The sequence below is a fragment of the Calliphora vicina genome, chromosome 2, assembly GCF_958450345.1.
Source record: "Calliphora vicina chromosome 2, idCalVici1.1, whole genome shotgun sequence".
NCBI classification, from domain to species: Eukaryota; Metazoa; Arthropoda; class Insecta; order Diptera; family Calliphoridae; genus Calliphora; species Calliphora vicina.
In genome coordinates, this window is record NC_088781.1 from 28,985,853 (window position 1) to 29,008,013 (window position 22,161).

At 29.1% G+C, this 22,161-nt stretch overlaps 1 protein-coding gene across 1 annotated transcript in view; it reads right to left on the reverse strand.

Annotated features, from left to right (window-relative positions):
* The window catches only part of LOC135951521 (uncharacterized protein DDB_G0283357), a 256,332-nt gene that overhangs the window by 39,364 nt on the left and 194,807 nt on the right, over positions 1-22,161 (reverse strand). The window contains exon 8 of the mRNA XM_065501184.1: positions 847-1,108. Coding sequence (XP_065357256.1) covers positions 847-1,108 — 262 coding nt within the window. The remainder of the gene's footprint in view (positions 1-846; positions 1,109-22,161) is intronic.

Genomic DNA, 22,161 nt, shown 5'->3' on the forward strand with positions numbered 1-22,161 from the left:
ATTTTCTTAGAAATTTTTTCCCCCCAAAAAATTGGGAAAAATCGCCTTTTAAAAAGTATTACTTTGGACTCAGTCATTATTTTTAAACAGTTATTTTTTTATTTGACACATACATTTGTTGTTAGTCCAATAATGAAAAAAGAGGAAATAGGAAAATATTTGGATCCGCTGTTATCAAAAAAACTGGAGTAGGGTGGGTAAAAATTATGAACATTTATTTAATGCGAATAACTTCTAAGTAATTTTTTTGAAATCGGAACACAAACGAAAAAATAGGATTGCCACGCCCCTGGTAGGCCCATGGTTCTGGTACTTTTGGCTCGGAATCCATATGCTGCCAGATAGATGGGAGGTCATAGCTAACAATGGCCAATACTTTGAATAAATTTATATTGTACAAGCGTTTCAAATCAAAAACAAAAATTTTGAAAAAATCCCGCATTTTTAAGTCATAAGTCATTCCTTTTTGGAGTAATTAATCTTTTCAGACACATTAAGTCGCCACGTAGAGGGTTTAAAATAATTTCGTAAAAAAGGTTTGTATAATTTATATACAATTGAATGTTTGACAATTTTAGAAAATCTGCTCTTATTTTGTTTTACCACTTGATTCGAGCTAATATCCACACAACCTCACTTTAACTTACGTAAACAGGACATCCTTTTAATGTCATATTGATTTGAAGCCATTAACACTTGAAAATTAATTGCCTGCTCTATAGAAGTCCACACACAATCATCATCCTTGTTGTAGCCCTTCTCATCGACATCATCATCAAGGTTTTTCTTTTTTTTTGTTTTGTTCGCAGTTTAATGGTTTTCTCTATTTTCATTTTCATTACTTACCCACTGCATCATGTACGGTTGAATTTTCACTACACGAAAGAAATCTCGAATAAAAATTAACCATAATAATGCCACCATTCTTGGCCATCGATTGTAACATGTCATCCTGTACATTACGGCTCGAATTGCACAACTCATAGGCAGATGAGTGAGAAAATATCACAGGTGCCTCGCTAACTTCCAAAGCGTCACGCATGGTGCCCGTTGAAACGTGTGACAAATCCACCATCATGCCCAAACGATTCATCTCGCGTATGATTGTCTGCAAAAATATAAAACAGAATAGAAATGAATGGAAAAATTTAAGTAAAACAGCAAGTATGAGGTTGCTAGTATGTATTGTTGTATTTAAAAAAAATAAAAATAAAATAAAACAAAGAATAAGAGAGTTAATTACTGTTTGATTGTTTCACACGGCAAGGACAGGAGGATGAGCTACTGCTGAATGACCATGTACATTTGAATAGAGTGATGCATACAATTGCTTTTAATTATAATTGATGGGTTACATTTCTCAACCAAACAACCAGAGATGGATGGTTGATCACAACACAATTCATTTGAAATAACGCATTTCAAATAAAACCATCAAATATAATTTCACTTGTATTATAGTAAGCTTTGATGACTTGTCAAACAGTTTTGCAAAAATTTCATAAAAATAAACATTTATTTTCTAAGAATTTTTAAATTTGTTTTCACTTCAAAGATTTTAATTGGTTTTTCAAAGCTATTATTTAATCAACATTTTTAAATTCCGAAGTTTTTAATAGTTTTTTATTTAGTATTTTCTAATAACATTTCTACATTGTTTTATTTTAAAATAAATATTCATATTTTTTCATAACTAAGCTACTTATGAGCAATAATTTGTTAATAAACTGAATTTTGTTTTATATCTTCTTAGTTTACAATTGAATATAAACACACGCTTGTAAATTGTTTTCATATCATTTGTATTTTTAAATAATTTTTTTTTTTAATTTTGTCTGCCAATTGTTTGGAGTTGTTTTGATTTAATTAAATATTGACTAAATAAAAAGCATTATTTAATGAAAAGAAACGAATATATTTAAATAAATCAAGCGTAATGATATAACAATGATAAGGGCTTTTTTAAATTCAGTTTTTTTTTTTAACTTATGAATACAATTTTGGCTGGTATCCTTTGAAATAAAACCAATTAAATTCGTCAAGACTATGCTAAATCACAATCTAAATTAAATGATTCAATAAGGGTAAGGGAATTTCAATTTTAGTTTGATTTTACTGAACTAGAACTGAACTAGAACTGAACTAGAACTGAACTAGAACTGAACTAGAACTGAACTAGAACTGAACTAGAACTGAACTAGAACTGAACTAGAACTGAACTAGAACTGAACTAGAACTGAACTAGAACTGAACTAGAACTGAACTAGAACTGAACTAGAACTGAACTAGAACTGAACTAGAACTGAACTAGAACTGAACTAGAACTGAACTAGAACTGAACTAGAACTGAACTAGAACTGAACTAGAACTGAACTAGAACTGAACTAGAACTGAACTAGAACTGAACTAGAACTGAACTAGAACTGAACTAGAACTGAACTAGAACTGAACTAGAACTGAACTAGAACTGAACTAGAACTGAACTAGAACTGAACTAGAACTGAACTAGAACTGAACTAGAACTGAACTAGAACTGAACTAGAACTGAACTAGAACTGAACTAGAACTGAACTAGAACTGAACTAGAACTGAACTAGAACTGAACTAGAACTGAACTAGAACTGAACTAGAACTGAACTAGAACTGAACTAGAACTGAACTAGAACTGAACTAGAACTGAACTAGAACTGAACTAGAACTGAACTAGAACTGAACTAGAACTGAACTAGAACTGAACTAGAACTGAACTAGAACTGAACTAGAACTGAACTAGAACTGAACTAGAACTGAACTAGAACTGAACTAGAACTGAACTAGAACTGAACTAGAACTGAACTAGAACTGAACTAGAACTGAACTAGAACTGAACTAGAACTGAACTAGAACTGAACTAGAACTGAACTAGAACTGAACTAGAACTGAACTAGAACTGAACTAGAACTGAACTAGAACTGAACTAGAACTGAACTAGAACTGAACTAGAACTGAACTAGAACTGAACTAGAACTGAACTAGAACTGAACTAGAACTGAACTAGAACTGAACTAGAACTGAACTAGAACTGAACTAGAACTGAACTAGAACTGAACTAGAACTGAACTAGAACTGAACTAGAACTGAACTAGAACTGAACTAGAACTGAACTAGAACTTAACTAGAACTGAACTAGAACTGAACTAGAACTGAACTAGAACTGAACTAGAACTGAACTAGAACTAGAACTGAACTAGAACTAGAACTGAACTAGAACTGAACTAGAACTGAACTAGAACTGAACTAGAACTAGAACTGAACTAGAACTGAACTAGAACTGAACTAGAACTGAACTAGAACTGAACTAGAACTGAACTAGAACTGAACTAGAACTGAACTAGAACTGAACTAGAACTGAACTAGAACTGAACTAGAACTGAACTAGAACTGAACTAGAACTGAACTAGAACTGAACTAGAACTGAACTAGAACTGAACTAGAACTGAACTAGAACTGAACTAGAACTGAACTAGAACTGAACTAGAACTGAACTAGAACTGAACTAGAACTGAACTAGAACTGAACTAGAACTGAACTAGAACTGAACTAGAACTGAACTAGAACTGAACTAGAACTGAACTAGAACTGAACTAGAACTGAACTAGAACTGAACTAGAACTGAACTAGAACTGAACTAGAACTGAACTAGAACTGAACTAGAACTGAACTAGAACTGAACTAGAACTGAACTAGAACTGAACTAGAACTGAACTAGAACTGAACTAGAACTGAACTAGAACTGAACTAGAACTGAACTAGAACTGAACTAGAACTGAACTAGAACTGAACTAGAACTGAACTAGAACTGAACTAGAACTGAACTAGAACTGAACTAGAACTGAACTAGAACTGAACTAGAACTGAACTAGAACTGAACTAGAACTGAACTAGAACTGAACTAGAACTGAACTAGAACTGAACTAGAACTGAACTAGAACTGAACTAGAACTGAACTAGAACTGAACTAGAACTGAACTAGAACTGAACTAGAACTGAACTAGAACTGAACTAGAACTGAACTAGAACTGAACTAGAACTGAACTAGAACTGAACTAGAACTGAACTAGAACTGAACTAGAACTGAACTAGAACTGAACTAGAACTGAACTAGAACTGAACTAGAACTGAACTAGAACTGAACTAGAACTGAACTAGAACTGAACTAGAACTGAACTAGAACTGAACTAGAACTGAACTAGAACTGAACTAGAACTGAACTAGAACTGAACTAGAACTGAACTAGAACTGAACTAGAACTGAACTAGAACTGAACTAGAACTGAACTAGAACTGAACTAGAACTGAACTAGAACTGAACTAGAACTGAACTAGAACTGAACTAGAACTGAACTAGAACTGAACTAGAACTGAACTAGAACTGAACTAGAACTGAACTAGAACTGAACTAGAACTAAACTAGAACTAAACTAGAACTGAACTAGAACTGAACTAGAACTGAACTAGAACTGAACTAGAACTGAACTAGAACTGAACTAGAACTGAACTAGAACTGAACTAGAACTGAACTAGAACTGAACTAGAACTGAACTAGAACTGAACTAGAACTGAACTAGAACTGAACTAGAACTGAACTAGAACTGAACTAGAACTGAACTAGAACTGAACTAGAACTGAACTAGAACTGAACTAGAACTGAACTAGAACTGAACTAGAACTGAACTAGAACTGAACTAGAACTGAACTAGAACTGAACTAGAACTGAACTAGAACTGAACTAGAACTGAACTAGAACTGAACTAGAACTGAACTAGAACTGAACTAGAACTGAACTAGAACTGAACTAGAACTGAACTAGAACTGAACTAGAACTGAACTAGAACTGAACTAGAACTGAACTAGAACTGAACTAGAACTGAACTAGAACTGAACTAGAACTGAACTAGAACTGAACTAGAACTGAACTAGAACTGAACTAGAACTGAACTAGAACTGAACTAGAACTGAACTAGAACTGAACTAGAACTGAACTAGAACTGAACTAGAACTGAACTAGAACTGAACTAGAACTGAACTAGAACTGAACTAGAACTGAACTAGAACTGAACTAGAACTGAACTAGAACTAGAACTGAACTAGAACTGAACTACACCTTCATCAATTGAAAATGAGAACTTTTCAATTCAATTCAGAAAAGATCAATTGGAATTGAGATTTTTCATTTGATATTCAGAAAATCCCAATTGAAAACGAGATTTTTAATTCCAAATTCGGAAAATAATAATTGATAATGAGAATTTTCACTTATAATTCGGAAAAGAAAATTTGAAAATGAGAATTTTTATTTGAAATTCATAAAAGAACAATTGAAATTGTCCAAATTCTCAAAACTTTTTAAATATTTAGTATTTCTTTAAAACTTTAAATAAATATTTCTCTTAAAATTCTCATTTTCTATTATTTTCTTCTCATTTTCATTTGTTCTTTTCTGAATTTCAAATGAAAATTCTTATCTTCAATTAAATTTTTCTTTTCCGATTTTTAAATGAAAATTTTCATTAATAATTAGTTTTTTCTGAATGAAAACTCTAATTTTTAATTGAAATTTTCTGAATTTCAAACAAAAAATCTTATTTTGAATTGAGTTTCTTTGAATTTAAATAAAAATTCTAATTTTCAATTGTTTTTTTTTCCGAATTATAAATGACAATTCTCATTATTAATGGTTTTTTCCCCGAATTTCAAATGAAAATTCTCATTATTAGTTGTTATTTTCTTAATATCAACTGAAAATTCTAATTTTAAATTAGGTTTTTTGAATATCAAATGAAACATCTCATTTACAATTGTTTTTTTCCGAATTACTGTTAAAAATGGTGTAGAACTGAGATTATATTTAATTAAATTAATTCTGCCCTTTAAATATTATATATACGATTTGCTATAGATGATAAAAAAATATTATTTAAATGATATTTCTATTAATCATTTAAGGTGGTACAAAAAAGTTCCTTAGTAACAATATGGGAGTGTCCTGATTATAATATTAAAATGGTTGCTTAATATTAATTAATAAATATGTCTATTCTAAATATAAATATGTCGGATACATATTAGGGCGTTTCACAACTTTTAAAGGGACATGGGAATTCTTAAGACCAAAAAGATTTTTGCACGAAATTTAAAAAAATCTCCAAAATCTTTTAGGTCAGAGTAAGAGTAGTTGGTTAAGAATAGCCAGAGCCAGGAAAGGTTTGCGGGGAAGCACCCTAATATTTAAAAAGGATATATTACAAACAAACTATTAATTAAAATTTGGCAAAGAAATCTTTATGTACATTTATATTTCTGTATTGTATTTTAGTAATTTGGAAGTTTGTATATTTTCATGTCAAACTGCCATAATATTTTTGCCAATATGCCAATCCTAAGGATTATTCACTTCGGAAAATATTTGTGTTAATGTTCTAAAAATAATTTATTTATTTTGCAGTTTTCTTTACACATTCTACTTATTAAATATATTAAGAATAATGTTACAATTTAACCTTTACAAAACCTTTTATTTAGCTGGAAAAGAAGTTGTATTTGCTAATGAGAAAATTTGTACCAAAAAAAAGGGGGCAAAATTAAAAACATTGTGGTTTAAATGTATATTTTACTTTACAAAAACGCTCTTGTCGTTCATGTCCTTCTGGTTGTTATTATAAAGTTTAATTTAAAAATAATTTTATCCTTTTAACAATAATCCTTTTTTGTATAACCAAACCGTTTAGTAACATTTATCACAGAGTATTTATGTATGTATTTATTTTGCTTAAATCTTTCTCTAAGTAAAGAGAGAGAGAAAGATAGAGAGATATAGAAATAAAACGAAAATGAATTGAACAAGTATGAAGATAAAAATAAATATTTTACAAGACATTACTGCTTAAGCATCAAGGTAAGCAAATAAGAAATAATTTAAGCCAGTATACTTTCGGGGGTTAGGAGAAAAGTTATCGAAAAGTTTTGGAGGCTCTTATATCCAAATATTGGTGGAAATTTTAATATAGATTTTATAGAAACACGTCTAAGCTATATTTTTTTACACTTTTATGTGTATAATTTCAAATTGTGTTTTATTTTTAATTAAATATTATATAACAAAATGCCAGGCTTCAATTTCATGCCGCCTTATATCAATTTCAATAACTTAAATTCCAACAATTTAACACAAATTTCCACAAATCCCCAGCAAGCTTAAAAAATAAAACTTTTCTCATTATTTGTTTACTTATCAATCATCCCACTTACCTAGACTAAGCAAAAGTTATTTCTTTAGAGAAAAAAAATATACAAATAAAAATATAATATGTTATTCAATTTTCTCGAAAAAAATATGTAGCAGTAAACCACAAAAAGGAATATTTCATATAAAAACCTGGACAAATAGATATTTAAGCATGTATCTTATTCATCATCATCAACATCAGTATTTGTATCATCATTGGTTGTGATAAATGTGCAAAAAAAAAATCAACAAAATTAAATATTTTTTGTGGTTTTTTTTTGGAAAATATGTGTGTATAAGCTGCACTAGATCTTTAATATTCACCTTTGGATCCCACATCTATTTCATATAAAGGTTTCTATGTATTGGTATGTACAAGTATCTATGTGCATATTTTTATTACATTTATAAACCAACACCATGTTAAACATACTTGTAGTGGAATTAATAGTAGAGTGTTACAACCAACTTTTAACCCTCTGGAGTATGAAAGGTACAAAAACTCATTTAAACTTTTAAATTGAAATAAAATATCCAAACATAGTTGCAATACTTATATCTATCTACATGTATTAGAGTCTGTGTGAGTTTAGGGCAAAAAAATAATATATAGTAACAGTGTTGTTAAAATAATTATATATGCAGGCAAAGGGTATGTTACTAAGTAGATGTTAAGCCTAAAAAATATTTGAAGTTTGAGGAAAAATACATTATATTTATTGTAAACTAGTTGACCGCACCCGGCTTCGCCCGGTAGCATTTACTAATGTTAGTTCTTCACCTGCCTGTTCTTATTATTTGCAAATAAAATATCTAAATTTGTACTGCATACTTTAGGGAGCTGTTTTATTACAGTTGACAGGACTCAAAAAAAAAAAACGAGTTTTACCCGGAATTTTTGAATTTTTTCTTTACAAACCATCTCCTGAAAATTTTGAATCGAATAAAAAAAATCAGCCAAATCGCTCCAGCCGTTCTCACGTGATGACATTACATACATGGACCATTTCATTTTTATATATATATGTAGATAAACACTTCACAAGTTGAAATTGAAAAGTATGTATCTGCAATAATACTTTTTTTATCTGATTTTATATCTTTACTTCCCAACATATTGCTTTTGTTGTCGGCAATAACTTCTCTCTATTTAAATCGAACTTTCTCAGAGATCGCACTATACGAGTTGTTATAGATGGCATCTCATTTAAGATAAATTCAGAGGTACCGCAAGGCTTCGTTTATTCTCCTTCTCTATTCCTTATTTTCCTAAACGACCTTCTACGTCAAACTTCCAACCCTATATATTTTTATGCAGATGACAGCATCATTTGTCATTCATAATCATTCAGTTATAGACAAAGTTTGTTGGAGATTGGGGTAATGAGGCAAAACATGAATGATTCCCTTAATAGGGAGCTTGTGAAAATCTCTGAATGGGATCGCTTTCAACGATCGCAATACTTAGTGTTGCTTGTTGAAGAACGACAGATCATGTCGCTTCATCTATATTTATGTAAAAATCAACCAACTAAATATTGTAAATATTGTGGAATCTGACGCTTTTGATGTTCAGGGCATGAGAATATATTGTGATGTCATCTGGTCTAAACACATTTTTCCAGTGTCGAAATAAGTATTCAAGTGTCTCGGATTTCTGAAACGGTGTAGGAATTACTTCCCCTCATCTGATTTCCTCACTATTTAGAACACCTATATCCAACTGAAAGTTGAATACAACTCTCATGTATAGGCCGGTGCACAGGGGATGGCTTCATACATTTTTTGGCAAAAATTATAAGGAGTAGTCGTAGAGCGCTGAAATTTGGCACAGAGAATTATATGGACCAAACTAAGAAAAAAATAAAATTTTATCAAAATCGACCACGCCCAACGCCCACTGCCCATACAGTCCAAATGGATTTTTTCGCATAAAATTTTTCCTATCCAAGTAAAAGTCTAGAAATTTGGTACATATATTTTTTGAAACAAAAGAAGAACGCATGCCGAGTTTCAATAAAATCGGCCATGCCCACCGCCCACGAAACCCATACATAGATTAGAATTGTTTTTGATATTTCGTTTATTATTCGACAAAAAATGTTAAGTTTTCATACTGTTCCGAAAAGAACTATGTTTTTTTAATAGAAGCAAGACACTCCCTTTCATTTTATTAAAACAACAGCTTGGGGGAAAGTGGGGCTACATTATTATTTTTTCCATGGAAAATCAAAAATAAAATAATTTTTTAGAGGATTATAGATATGGCCATATCTTCTGAACGGTTTATGATATCCCCATATTTTTTTTTGTATTTATGGAGAAATGCTATATTTTTCAAATATGTTAAAGGTAAATTGTATTATCAGGAAAATTATACATTTATAAAACACTGACTTGCGTGAAAATATAAGTAAATTTTTGCTTAACATCCTTGCATGGACTTTACTTAAATTTTTTAAAAATAAAATACAATTTTTCTAAAAACTATAAATGCACATTTCATCTTTAAACATTTCTCTACAAAACTGCATCATTTGATTTTTGAAATTGAGTGATCGAAAAATAGGGTTTTTGACACAAAAATCACTCTGTGCCGCGTACAGGAGAGGGCGAAGGTGATTATTGGTGACAGTAGGGTATCTAACTCTAGTGATTCTCTATTTCAAGTTTATAATCATACTCTACATTTTTAAGAAATAAAATAAATGAAAAAAAAAAATCTAGTGATTCGGAGGAGCACCGACGCAATATGGCCTTTCTTCATAGTGGGGCAGAATCAACATTTTTTTGGAAATAAATCGGGCATAACTAAACGGCTGGTTCGGTCAGGATAAAATTTGACATGGGCATAGCCAAAGAGTATTCGGGCTCCACAGGTTCCAGGGGCGGCGCTATGGGGTTTCAAAAATAGGGTACCTTCGAAATGTAAAATGTTTAAACCGTGCCATTTTTTTGTTTCCCATCCGATTTCAAAGATTTGAATACAAACAAAATTTCAAGTCACTATCTCAATTAGATTCAAATATTGGCCACTTTAAAACTCCATCCTATAAAAATATTGCACTTTTTCATATTTTAGAATAAAATGTCAAAACCATTGACTTGGTGTTGAATAAAATATTAAGCAAATTTTTTAAAATTTTATATTATGAAAAAGTGCAATATTTTTGAAGGACGGAGTTTTAATTTGGCATATTTTTGAATCAAATTGAAATATTGACTAGAAATTTTTTTATAAAATCAAAAATTAACATATCTAAACACAAAAGAATAGCTCGGAATAAATGTGGATAAATTTTTCCTAATATTTGCAATCCTATTATAATTTTGATACAAATTTTAGTTTTAGAAACTCAATAAATATGTAATATGTAATTAAATCTTTATTTATTAACAAAACTCAATGAAATTTACAAAATTTTTTAAATTTATCATTCTAAATAACAAAATGCAAAAACACTTGTCACAAGGTCAAAGGGAATCCCGCAATTCCTAAAAATTGGAGCTAAAATCCCAAAAATGGTATTTTTTTACAATTGTGCCCATTTCTTTTGCTTCTGAGAAAATACTTTGGGAATAAATAGAGAATAAATCAAAGTTTCCAATACTGCTTTCCGTTTTCTGATCCCAGCTTTGGGATTTTAGAACATGTAGCCCAAATTTGAAAATTTAATAAAAAATAGGTCAAATTCCGAAGGGCATAGGAGCGACGTGTTTGATAAATAAGACATCTTTTTTATACGAAAATGTTCTCAGTAAAGATACCTTACAGAATATATTCTTCACTTTTTCGTCCAAAAAACAGCAAAAATCTGCTATTTTTTTAATTTTTAAATTGAAAATCGTTTATTTTTTGATCCATAATTGATATTGCTCTGAAATCTTTTGCATATTATTGTAATTTAGTTGTCGTACTAACAAAAATAAAATTCGAGTCCATTCAATCCAAAAGTACGACCTAAATTTTTTAAAGAGCTGACCAAGGTATGACTAACTTTTAAAATTTCAATTTTGAAATGCCTATAACTTGGAAATTTAAGATGTAAGATGTTTTTTCTAGACCTAGATAAATATAAAAATCTTTCAACTCGGATAGGAAACACAAAAAAATGGCACGTGTTTAAAAATGTTACATGTCGAAGGTACCCTACATAGCGCCGTCCGTTAATAATTCAAACTCGATTACTCCTTGGGTGCGCCCACGTCTAATATTAACCCGATCGGTTTAGAAATGCCAGATTTATTTCCAAAACATTTTTATTCTGCCCCATTGTGTATTGGCTTGATTCGTTCCTGGCCTTTAAAGATGAACACTTCTTTTGGCTTGGAATCCATATGTTGCCAATACTTTGAATAAATTTATTTTGTAGAAATGTTTCAAAATAAAATATAAATGAAATTTTGAAGTCATACATACGTCCATTAAACATACATATGTTTCTGAACTGATAACAGGAATAGCAACTAGTATTATTTTGGGCACATAACAATGTGTTTGAGTTGGTATATTTGTATAGTTCTGTTGCAAAAATACTGATAGATATACAAAAAGAGCTAAACTGTAATGCACCCTGGAATACAAATTCAGTGTTAATATTACAAAACATTTTGCAACACCCTTTATCTTACTCTGTCTCTGTGCATATTTTAAGTTTATTTTATTTTTTTTGTTGAAAAAAAAAAAATTTGTTGCAAATCATTTAAATACAATTATATGTTGTGGTAATGTCGCATTTTTGATAATGAATTGAATTTACAACGAACATTTTGGATAGTATGCCTCACAGGATTTTCTAAATAAGTTTGTTGCTCTTTGAACATCCCAAAGGTGATTTTGGCGTTTGCAGAATTTGTATTAAAATGGCAGAGAATTTATAAAAATTTTAGGAAATATAGCTAAAGATATAAGGTGTATAAAATATATATTTTTAAATGTGTTTAAATCAAACTTGAGTTTTTAAAGAATTAATTTTTTTTTAAGAATATTTAGTTTTTTTGTTAATTTTTTTTTGGTACTTTTTGTTTCTTATTCCAAGAATTTTTGACAGAAAAATATTTCATTATCTATATATTGTACATAACTAATTCATTAAACATAAATTTTAATACGAATACATTTCTGGGAATATTCTTTATAACTTAACTAATCTACTTGTTTTCTCATTTTCTGCAAACTTCTTTTGTATTTTGTTTAAGGATTTGTTTAAATATTTCTAAGGATTATTATTATTTTTTTTTGGTTTAGTATTTTAGTATTTACACGTAACAAATTGTTAGCATTATTGTATGTATTCTTAGATTTCTTCCACCCTGACTTGCTTTTCTTTTGTCTCTAATATTTTCTCATTTTTGTTCTGGATTACTTATTACCAAATGATGTGGAATTGTTATTTGAATTACGAATATAAATAAAGAAGATTATTAAATTTTTAAGAAGAGAACAAAAAAAAAAAAATTTACTAAGAACAGGAAAAGCAAATTTAAACAATTTAAGAAAATTTTGCATCATTAGTTAGATGTTGGGCAAATGAAGCGAGTGTGGAAATATTTAAGCTGACAAATAGCAGTATTAAATTAAGTATTTAGTATAATATGAAATTTATTTTTCCATTTTTTATTTATAAAGACTTAAAAAGCTTTAAATAAACAAGAAATTTAATTGCATGGAACTTAAATAAATAAAACTTCAACTAGTATGCAGTTGTCCTCATTAAACAGCAATATTAAAATAAATCTAAATAAATTATGAAATGAAAACAACTATGTAGTTTTAAAGCTTGATATATATTATTTTAATATCATGCATTTAAACTTAATGATGAATGATAAACTTTATGAATAGTATTCCTTTTGACCTTTACTTAACAGTTTGCATAGTGAATGAAATACAGTTTATGATTAAATACAAGATTTTAATATTTTTGTTTTTATATGTTTAAGGTCGTTATATAAAATATAAGTATGTATAGTATTATGTGTACTTTAAGTGTTTTTGTATTCATATATTTAATTACTTTTTTATTTTTTTAGTTGATTCCATACTATAAATATAAACCTTGACACAAGCAAATCATTTAATAGGCTATTGAAGTTACATAGAAGTTTATGTATCCTACATTCAAATTGTTTTAAAAATGTTTGTTCAAAGTTATATGGTGTTGCTGTGGAATTTAGAGAGAAGCCATCTATTCAAAATAATATATTGGTTATATGACTTAAAAATGAGGATTTTTTTAAAATTTTTAGCTTTTATTTTTAAACATTTGTACAAAATAAATTTATTCCAATTATTGGTCATTGTCAGTTATGACATTTTCCCATCTTCCTGGTAACATATGAATTCAGAGCCAAAAGAACTGCTCATCTTTTGAGGCCAAGAACGAATCAAGTCAATTTCGGATACTCTGTTCCAATGTGAAGTGTATCTCACAGAGAGCATTCTGCAACGATCGAAATAAATAGTCTTTGGAAGGGTCAATGTCTGGATTGGTAAAGCGAGTGCGGCAAAACTTCTCAAACATTTCATTCTAAATACTTTTTAACAGGTATTTAGGGTTTTTAATTTCCCGACCTTTTTTGATTCCCGGGAATATATAATGATACTGTAAATTATGAATATTATAGCAAATTTAATATAAAAACTTAGTGTTATAATTATTAAATATCAGAGCTTCGAATTAATTAATAAAATTTGAGCTTAATTCACTAAAATCTTAATCCGTAATTAAAGAATGTCAGCCTTTCATTCCATAAATCCATTCGTAATATTTAATTTTTTATATTCATTCCAAAGCCTTTGTTTAAACTGAATTAATCACTATCGCGAATCAATATTTTACATGAAATATGTTCCCTTTTCCCATTTTTCGTTCATAAACTTTGTACACGTGAAAAAATTCCCCGTGTTGTGAAATTTTTAGATGGAATTTTGTAAACAATAAACAACTAAACATCGAACAAAATCAATTATTATGAATGAAAAGTTTAGAGAAATATCACGATAGCAATTTTCCCTTCGAGGGAAATGGATATTTCATGGGAACAAAAATGTCACATGTTTTTCACGATAGGGGTGAATTTTATTCCCCTACACGCAGAGAAAAAACATGGTTGTGGTAACCATAAACTAAGAGCAACATATTATGATCAGATTTTTGCTTGTAGTCCAAAACATATTATGATCATTATTAGTATCATAAAATATCATAATATGTTCTGAAATAATCAAATTATGATAAAAATCTATCATAATATGTTTTGAAATAATCATATTATGATAAAAAACAGTCATAATATGACCCAGAGTCATATTTATGACCCAATTAAATCATATTATGATCCAAAACAATCATATTATGATCCAACATAATCATATTATTATTAAGATTTATTTTTGGAAATACAAAATTATAATAGGATTTAGTTTTGAAGTACTAAATTCACAATTAAAATATTATTGATAAAATCAAATTTATTGTTATTCGGTCTAGGAATGTTAAATATAATATATAAATAAAACTATAGAGCGAATGGGAATTACAGACACTCAAAATTTACTTGTAAAAACAACACAGCTTAGACAAACACCAGCGCTCATAAATGGTTGGAAAAAAGACTATTAAAAGTAAACATATTTTGTTTGCATCTTAAACATATTATGACTACGCGTATATAAACCTAACATTTAATGGTTGTATATAAAAATAATATGTTTACCTAATTATCATTATTTAGTTGTTCGAAAACCATATTCATATTTATAATTGCGATGAAAATATAAACGTTTACAGTAACTATAATATTGTTGAAATTAAATTAAAACAATAATTATATGTTTACGACAACAATATATTGTTACAGAGAACATAGTATAGTTGTCGTAACCATGTCCAACCATGTTTTTTCTCTGCGTGTAGGTTAACTTTAGTCTTTTGGACTGAGTGATGATGAATTAATCAATCAATCAGACATGTTAATATTTTATGTATAAATTGTAGAATGAGATGATTGGAAACATTATTATTTAATTGATTGGTGTTTCCTAAGGCTAATCCATCGACCTTGAAAAAGTTAAGTGAAAAAAGGAAAAATATTGAATAAATTTTGCATTTCAAATACATCAAAAATCAAAGTATATCTGCCAAACCAAAGTAGCTGTTTAAAAAAAGCTAATTATAAAGCCAAGTATAAATAATAAACTCAATATAAACATAATTTTTTCTCTTTTTTGTGTTGAAGCAAAAAAAAAATATATTAAATAAAAATATACAAAACAAACCGACACAAACCAACAGCATTAACATACATACATATGTATACAAACACATATCACCAGCAGTGAAGCAACTACCCAGCAGTTCTAGGAGACTGTAACCAATTGACTTCTCTCTGCACAACAAAGACATACACATGAGAAATGATTCAAAATATATAAATTTGAGTCAGTGAAGTTATCAGATATTACTGACAATTACTGTAAGGGATACATTGTCTACTTACTGAACTGCTGGTTAGTCAATGTATCCCTTATAGGTAGTAATTGCTACTATCACTTGGCTGACTCCAATTTATATATATTGGGTCATTCGACACGTATGAGCTGTTTGTAATGCAGAGAGGAGTCGATGGGTATTTTGTATATCAAAGGTAATCTAGCGTGAAGTCAATTGTCACTTAAGTGTCTCTAAGTAACCAATAGCGTAGTTACTTTATACGTTTATATTGTTCTGTACTTTAGAAAGTAGTTATTTTACCCACCAGAACATAATCTATTGGAGAGTAATCGGAGGAAGCTTTGTTTACAAGCAATCGGTTATTGGACTGTATATGAGATGTCTTTTTAACTGACCACCGTTACATGTTAAAATAACTAGTTATGTAGCTGATCAAGTAACCAGTTAGGTAGCTAGTAAGATAGCAGACACTTTGTAACCGGTATGTGAATCCAAAACGTTGACTAATTTGTAACCAAAAAGGGTCAATTGACCTTAAGCTTAGATCATAAATGTGTTAAAATAACTAGTGATCATTAGTTCGGGACAGACACCAAGAACTGCTGGGATGTATGGATAATAACATTTGTATGTATGTGTTAAAAAAATGTATTCTCGCTCACATATACATCCATAAAGCTACTATAATATGTCTGTTTGTATGTATGCATATGTATTTAGTTGAAAATAAATGAGAATAATAAAATAGAGTGTGGTTGGTTTTTCGTATGTATGGGATCATTTCTTAATTAATTAAGCAAAAAAAGTAAATAAATATTTAAATAAACTGAAAATAAACTTATTTAAACACTCATGCGTTATAAAAATGAGACACTCACATACATATAGTCAATTTTATTAACAGTTTTTATATGAATAAATAATATCATACAAATAGGTATGTTTCTGTTTTATTTCTCGCAAATAAAAAAATCCAAAATTTGTATCAACAAAATAATCACCATTAAAAATTGTGTATATCAATTTTAACACACATTTAAACAAAAAGCAATTATGATAAAATAGTTTCTTTTTTTTTGTAATTTATATCATAATTTTGTTGGTTGTAATTTAAATGTGTGAAAAACTTGTTAATGAAAAGAAAATACAAGTTGACCAGCTAAAAATCGTATTGTTTTGTGAATATTTGTTATTTAGTATGTGAGATTTACAATACATCACGTATGCTTTAAACGCGGTTTTTATTTTTAATAACTTATGTATATGTTATTTTGAAGGGTACATATTTCTTATTTACAGGGACCATAAATAACGCTTATCCAAAAAATTTAAACTCAAAAACTCTTAATGTTAGAGTCAACGGAGTCCTATACTGTCATATACCAATATATTCGTATTGAAGCTCTCTTTCAGAATCTATGGTGATATTAAAAAATGATGTCAACTCCACAGTGAATAGTTATTTGTCAACGAAATAATAAAAGTTTGTTTGAAACTCTTAAAAAGAAAGTTAAAAAAAACTCATTTGAGGAGTTTTATTTTTCCTGTCATAAAATAAAACTCATTTGAGGAGTTTTATTTTTACCGTCAGAAAATAAAACTCTTTTCGTTTATTTTCTGTTTTTTTTTCAGTATCTTTCATTATTGATCATATCTGATATAATGTGTGTGTGATCTGTTTGTTTAAGAAAAAAAATCAAAAATAAATTAATAATAGGAATCAAACAATAACAAATTAAAATTCCACTTTTTTTAATGTCGATTTATTCAATTGTAATGCAAGGTGCTTTACAAATTGTAATGATCTGACCAGCGGCAAGCTTTAAGTGTCAATTTACATGAGTTTTATTTTATGACGGGAAAAATAAAACTCCTCAAATGAGTTTTATTTTATGACGGGAAAAATAAAACTCCTCAAATGAGTTTTAATTTATGACGGGAAAATAAAATTCATTTATTCCTACATTTTTTTTTGCTTCGAAAATGTAGAATTTTTTTCAACAAAGTGGCATATGCGGGAAATTTTGCTTTACTTCTTTAATTTGAAGAAAGTGTCGCTGAAACATACCAATTGTTCACCAAAACTTTTGGCGAATTTGTTTCATCGGTTTCAACTTGCAAGAGATGGTTTGTTTGGCTCAGAAGTGGTGATTTTGACACGGATGACAAAGATCACACTGGTCAGCCAAAAGGCCAAGTTTGAAGGCCAAGAATTGGAGGCATTACTTCATGAAGATTGTTTTAAAAAAATGGATTCATTACAATAATCCGAAGCCTAAGATATCATATGTGAAGCCCGGCCAACCAGACAAATCGACACCAAAGCAAATATCCATGGCGCTAAAGTAGTGCTCTGTATTTGGTGAGAACATGTTGAAAACTACTTGGAATGAAGTCGATGGGAAGTTTTGACTCACCCGCTTTATAGACCAGATCATGTCCTGTTCAACTACTATGTATTTGTTTCGATCGTACGCTCTCTCACATTGGAATAGATTTTCCGATATTGGCTTGATTCGTTTTTGGGTCGGAATCCATATGTTGCCAGAACAATGATCAATACTTTGAATAAATTTATACATATTGTGCAAACACAGAAAAAATTATTTGACAATTGAATATACAATTTTCGTTATTGGTTGAACTTTAAATACAAAAATTATTGAATAGATAATTTTCGTAATTGAAAACACAAAAAATAACAAAAATGTGTTTTCAATTGCGAAAATTATCTATTCAATAATTTTTGTATTTAAATTTCAACCAATAACATTTTATATTCAATTGTTAAAATTATCAAATTCAAAACTCAAAATTCAATAGAAAATATCAGAAAATTTTGTTTTTGAGCACATGAATACTTGATTTAATTATAAAATAATTGAAACCTGTTCAATATGTGATATATATTTGAATTGAAACGGTTTAAGAAATAGTTTTTTCTGTGAATGTTTTAAAACAAGTAAGAGAGCTTTATTCGGCTGTACCGAATCGTATGTACCTTTCACCAAATTATACTTTAAAATACAAATTTTAAATATTTTTAGGTAAAAAAAATGATTTTTTTTTAAACTTAAAATTTTTTTTCCAAAATTTAAAACATTTTTTTTTTATTTTTTTTCCATTTTTATTTAAATTTATTGGTAAAAAAAAATAGATGACAAAAATTTTTTTTTTGTAAAAAAAATTCGGGTTAAAAAATGGTTTTCCTGATTTTGACCCATTGTGGATCCAAATTACTATAGTTTCATATACATCGTTGTTATGGACTTGAAAATATCTATCATTAGATATTCATATTGTCTATATTAATGACTTAGTAATCAAGATATAGTTACAAAACATCTCAGCCATTTGTGGACCGATTTTCTCGATTTTTAATAGCAACCGAGCCGGGAGAGTTTCCGATATATTGATGTATGAATCATATTTATAGGTTATTTGGGGGCAATGGAAAGTTGACATGGCTATATCGACTACGCTATCCACAACGATCCAGATTATATATACTTTGTGTGGTCGCAAATGAAAAATGTAGAAATTACGAATGGAATCACAAACTTCCCACTCATGGTAAAGGGTATAACAAAAGCTTAACATTTTAATATTAAATTTTTTTATATTTTTTTTTAATTTGGAACTTTGCAGCACCGAAAATCGGAAAAGTCTAACATAAGACACAACCGTTGGACTTTTAATCCTTATTAACTAGAAACAAAAATATATTTTTAAATGTTTTAAATTTTGAAAATGCGTTTTCCAGTTTTACTTAAATTTTCTGAGTATAGTCTTTAGATGACAGAGAAGAACTTATGATCTTAAGGCCATCATAATGTATATACAGGGACAGAAAACATATTTTCTTTGTTATTATTATACCAACAATCTTAAATCCCATTTTCTTATAACTAACAAATAGACTTGATTAACTCCATTATCTTAAAATGAACTCGGCATGAAAAATGGTTTTATTTAAGCAAAGCCTCAAGGACTAGAAGATTAACACACATGTAAATAACGTAAAAAAAGAGTTAATTCAAAAATAGATTGTTGTATGCCAACTTTGGCCTATAAATCTAAATTTTAATCATAAACCAAAATTATTTTCCAAAAACAACCCCAAAACCCAAAACAAAAGTATGTACTCATAAACTGAACTGACTGAAACATTTTATATTTTAAAAATTTAATTGAAAGCAAAAAAGAAAAAACCGAAAGATAAAATAAAATAAAACAATAAGTAGCAAACATACATGAACTTGCCTAAAGCCTGTTTAAGGAAAACAAAATTTTCAGCCTCAAACTCTCATACAATGTCCAAAAAGATTACTCTAATAAAAATGTAAAATATATGAAAAAACATTCACAAACAGAAGCAGCCTAGCCTGTACTTGGAATATGAACGCACAGGCATTAAACCGACAAAAAGTAAAGGTCACATATACATTTAAACACACACACTTTATATAAGTGTGTAAGTTTGGCTGTATGTGTAAGTAATTTATGAATTTACACACTCACTCACAAACACATACTTATGAAAGTATTTGTTTATTAATACAACAATAACAAAAACAACTACATATGGGAATTATAACAATGGCAGTGTTGTAGACCAGAGTAGAGTAGAAAATAGATAGAGGAAAAACAGCATAAAAACAATAGTTTGAGGTTACTAGAAATACATGATTAAGTCAGGTATTTAAATCCCATTTAGTCGGCTTTATAAGCAAACAATAGGCTGTTGCTAGCAACAGAAACAGCAGCAATAAGGACATTATCAGCACACTCATACACATGTTATACAAATCCTTTGGACATATTTTTCTCTTTGCCTCGTGCCACTTGTACAGCTTAGAAGTGGTTGTGGTTGTTAAACGCAAAAAAGGAAAAAAAATAAAAGCCCAAAACAGATTTGAAAAGGAGGTTATTATTTGCACTTTAAGAGTTGTATGACCATATAACTAAGAATTTTGGAAAAAAAAATATTATAGTTGCTATTAAGGGCGTCCCTCCCTTATTTTCCAGTTTTTGATTTTTTATTCTCAAGGTTTATAATTGTTGTCTGTCATTTAAAAACCAAATGAGGAACATTTGAGTGAAATTTGCATTTTAAAAATTTAAAAATAAACAAGTTAGAATGTATGGTCCATCAAGCCCTATCATAAAATACCCTATACTGTAATTTTTTTCTTTTAAAATTTCAAAAATTTGTTTGGGTCTTAAATGGGAGCAATTATGGGCCGATCGCCATGAAATTGATCCATGTGATTGTTTTCTTTATAAAATTTATTTTTGTTGAATTATATTTGGATTCCAACATTTTTAAGAGATTTATGTTCGTTAAAATGATGCACAGTGGTTTAGAAACTTTTTTTTGGAAATAATTCGGTATCTCGGGAACTGTTGGATATATTGTTTCAAAATTTCACATGATTGGAGCTGAGGTGTTTTTGAGTTGATGTACATTTGTTCAGCTTTGTAGCGCTAATGCGGGCCAGTGCGTGGCCTCTCAAAGTTGGTCACCTCGGGTTGCAATTTTTTTAAACAAATCGTCAAAAATCCATTTATGAACTGAATGAGCTGAAACTTAAAATATAAATAGTCCTTGAAATGGTCTACAATGTTGAACATTTTGGATGCATGTAGTTTTTTATAGGGACCAGATAACTGTTAGCAAGTTTTATTTATTATATTTAGAATTTTATCACCAATATAGCTAATATTTTAAAAATAAATTTGGATCCTCCGTAGGCCCGCCATATCTAAAAAACCAAAAAAAGATCGAGCAAAATTAAAAAAATAAATCAATAAACCTAAATATATCTTCAACTAATAGAGATAACCTACACATATAACCGTATTTTTTGTAGACCTTCCTAAGGGCTATTTATATTTTAAGTTTCAGCTCATTCAGTTCATAAATGGATTTTTGATGATTTTTTTAAAAAATTTGAGACCCGAGGTGAGCAATTTTGAGGGGCGCTAAAAAGCTGAAAAAATTTAGATCAACTCGAAGACACCTCAGCTCCAACATTGTGGAATTTCGTAACAATATATAAAATAGTTCTCGAGATAACGAATTATTTCCAATAAAAAAAGTTTCTAAACCACTGTGTGATGGGCCGATTTTTGCCATTTTCAATAACCTTCGTCCTTAGAAGGAAAAAATGTATGTGACAAATTTGATCGAAATTTGATAGCAATTTTGTTCAACATTTAAGGCCTTATTCATAATCAATTTCTAAATTTATTACAGGTTTTGTATGGAAATTCTGTTTTATAAACCTTTTATTTTTCTGAAAATATTGCCACTTTAACCCAAAACATGAATCTTCAAATAAAATATGCAACCTCTAAACATTATTCGATTCTTCATTTGGCTACTAATTTAGAATTTGGGAGCATTCGAAAATCCAAAAAGTCTAAAATAAGGTCTACC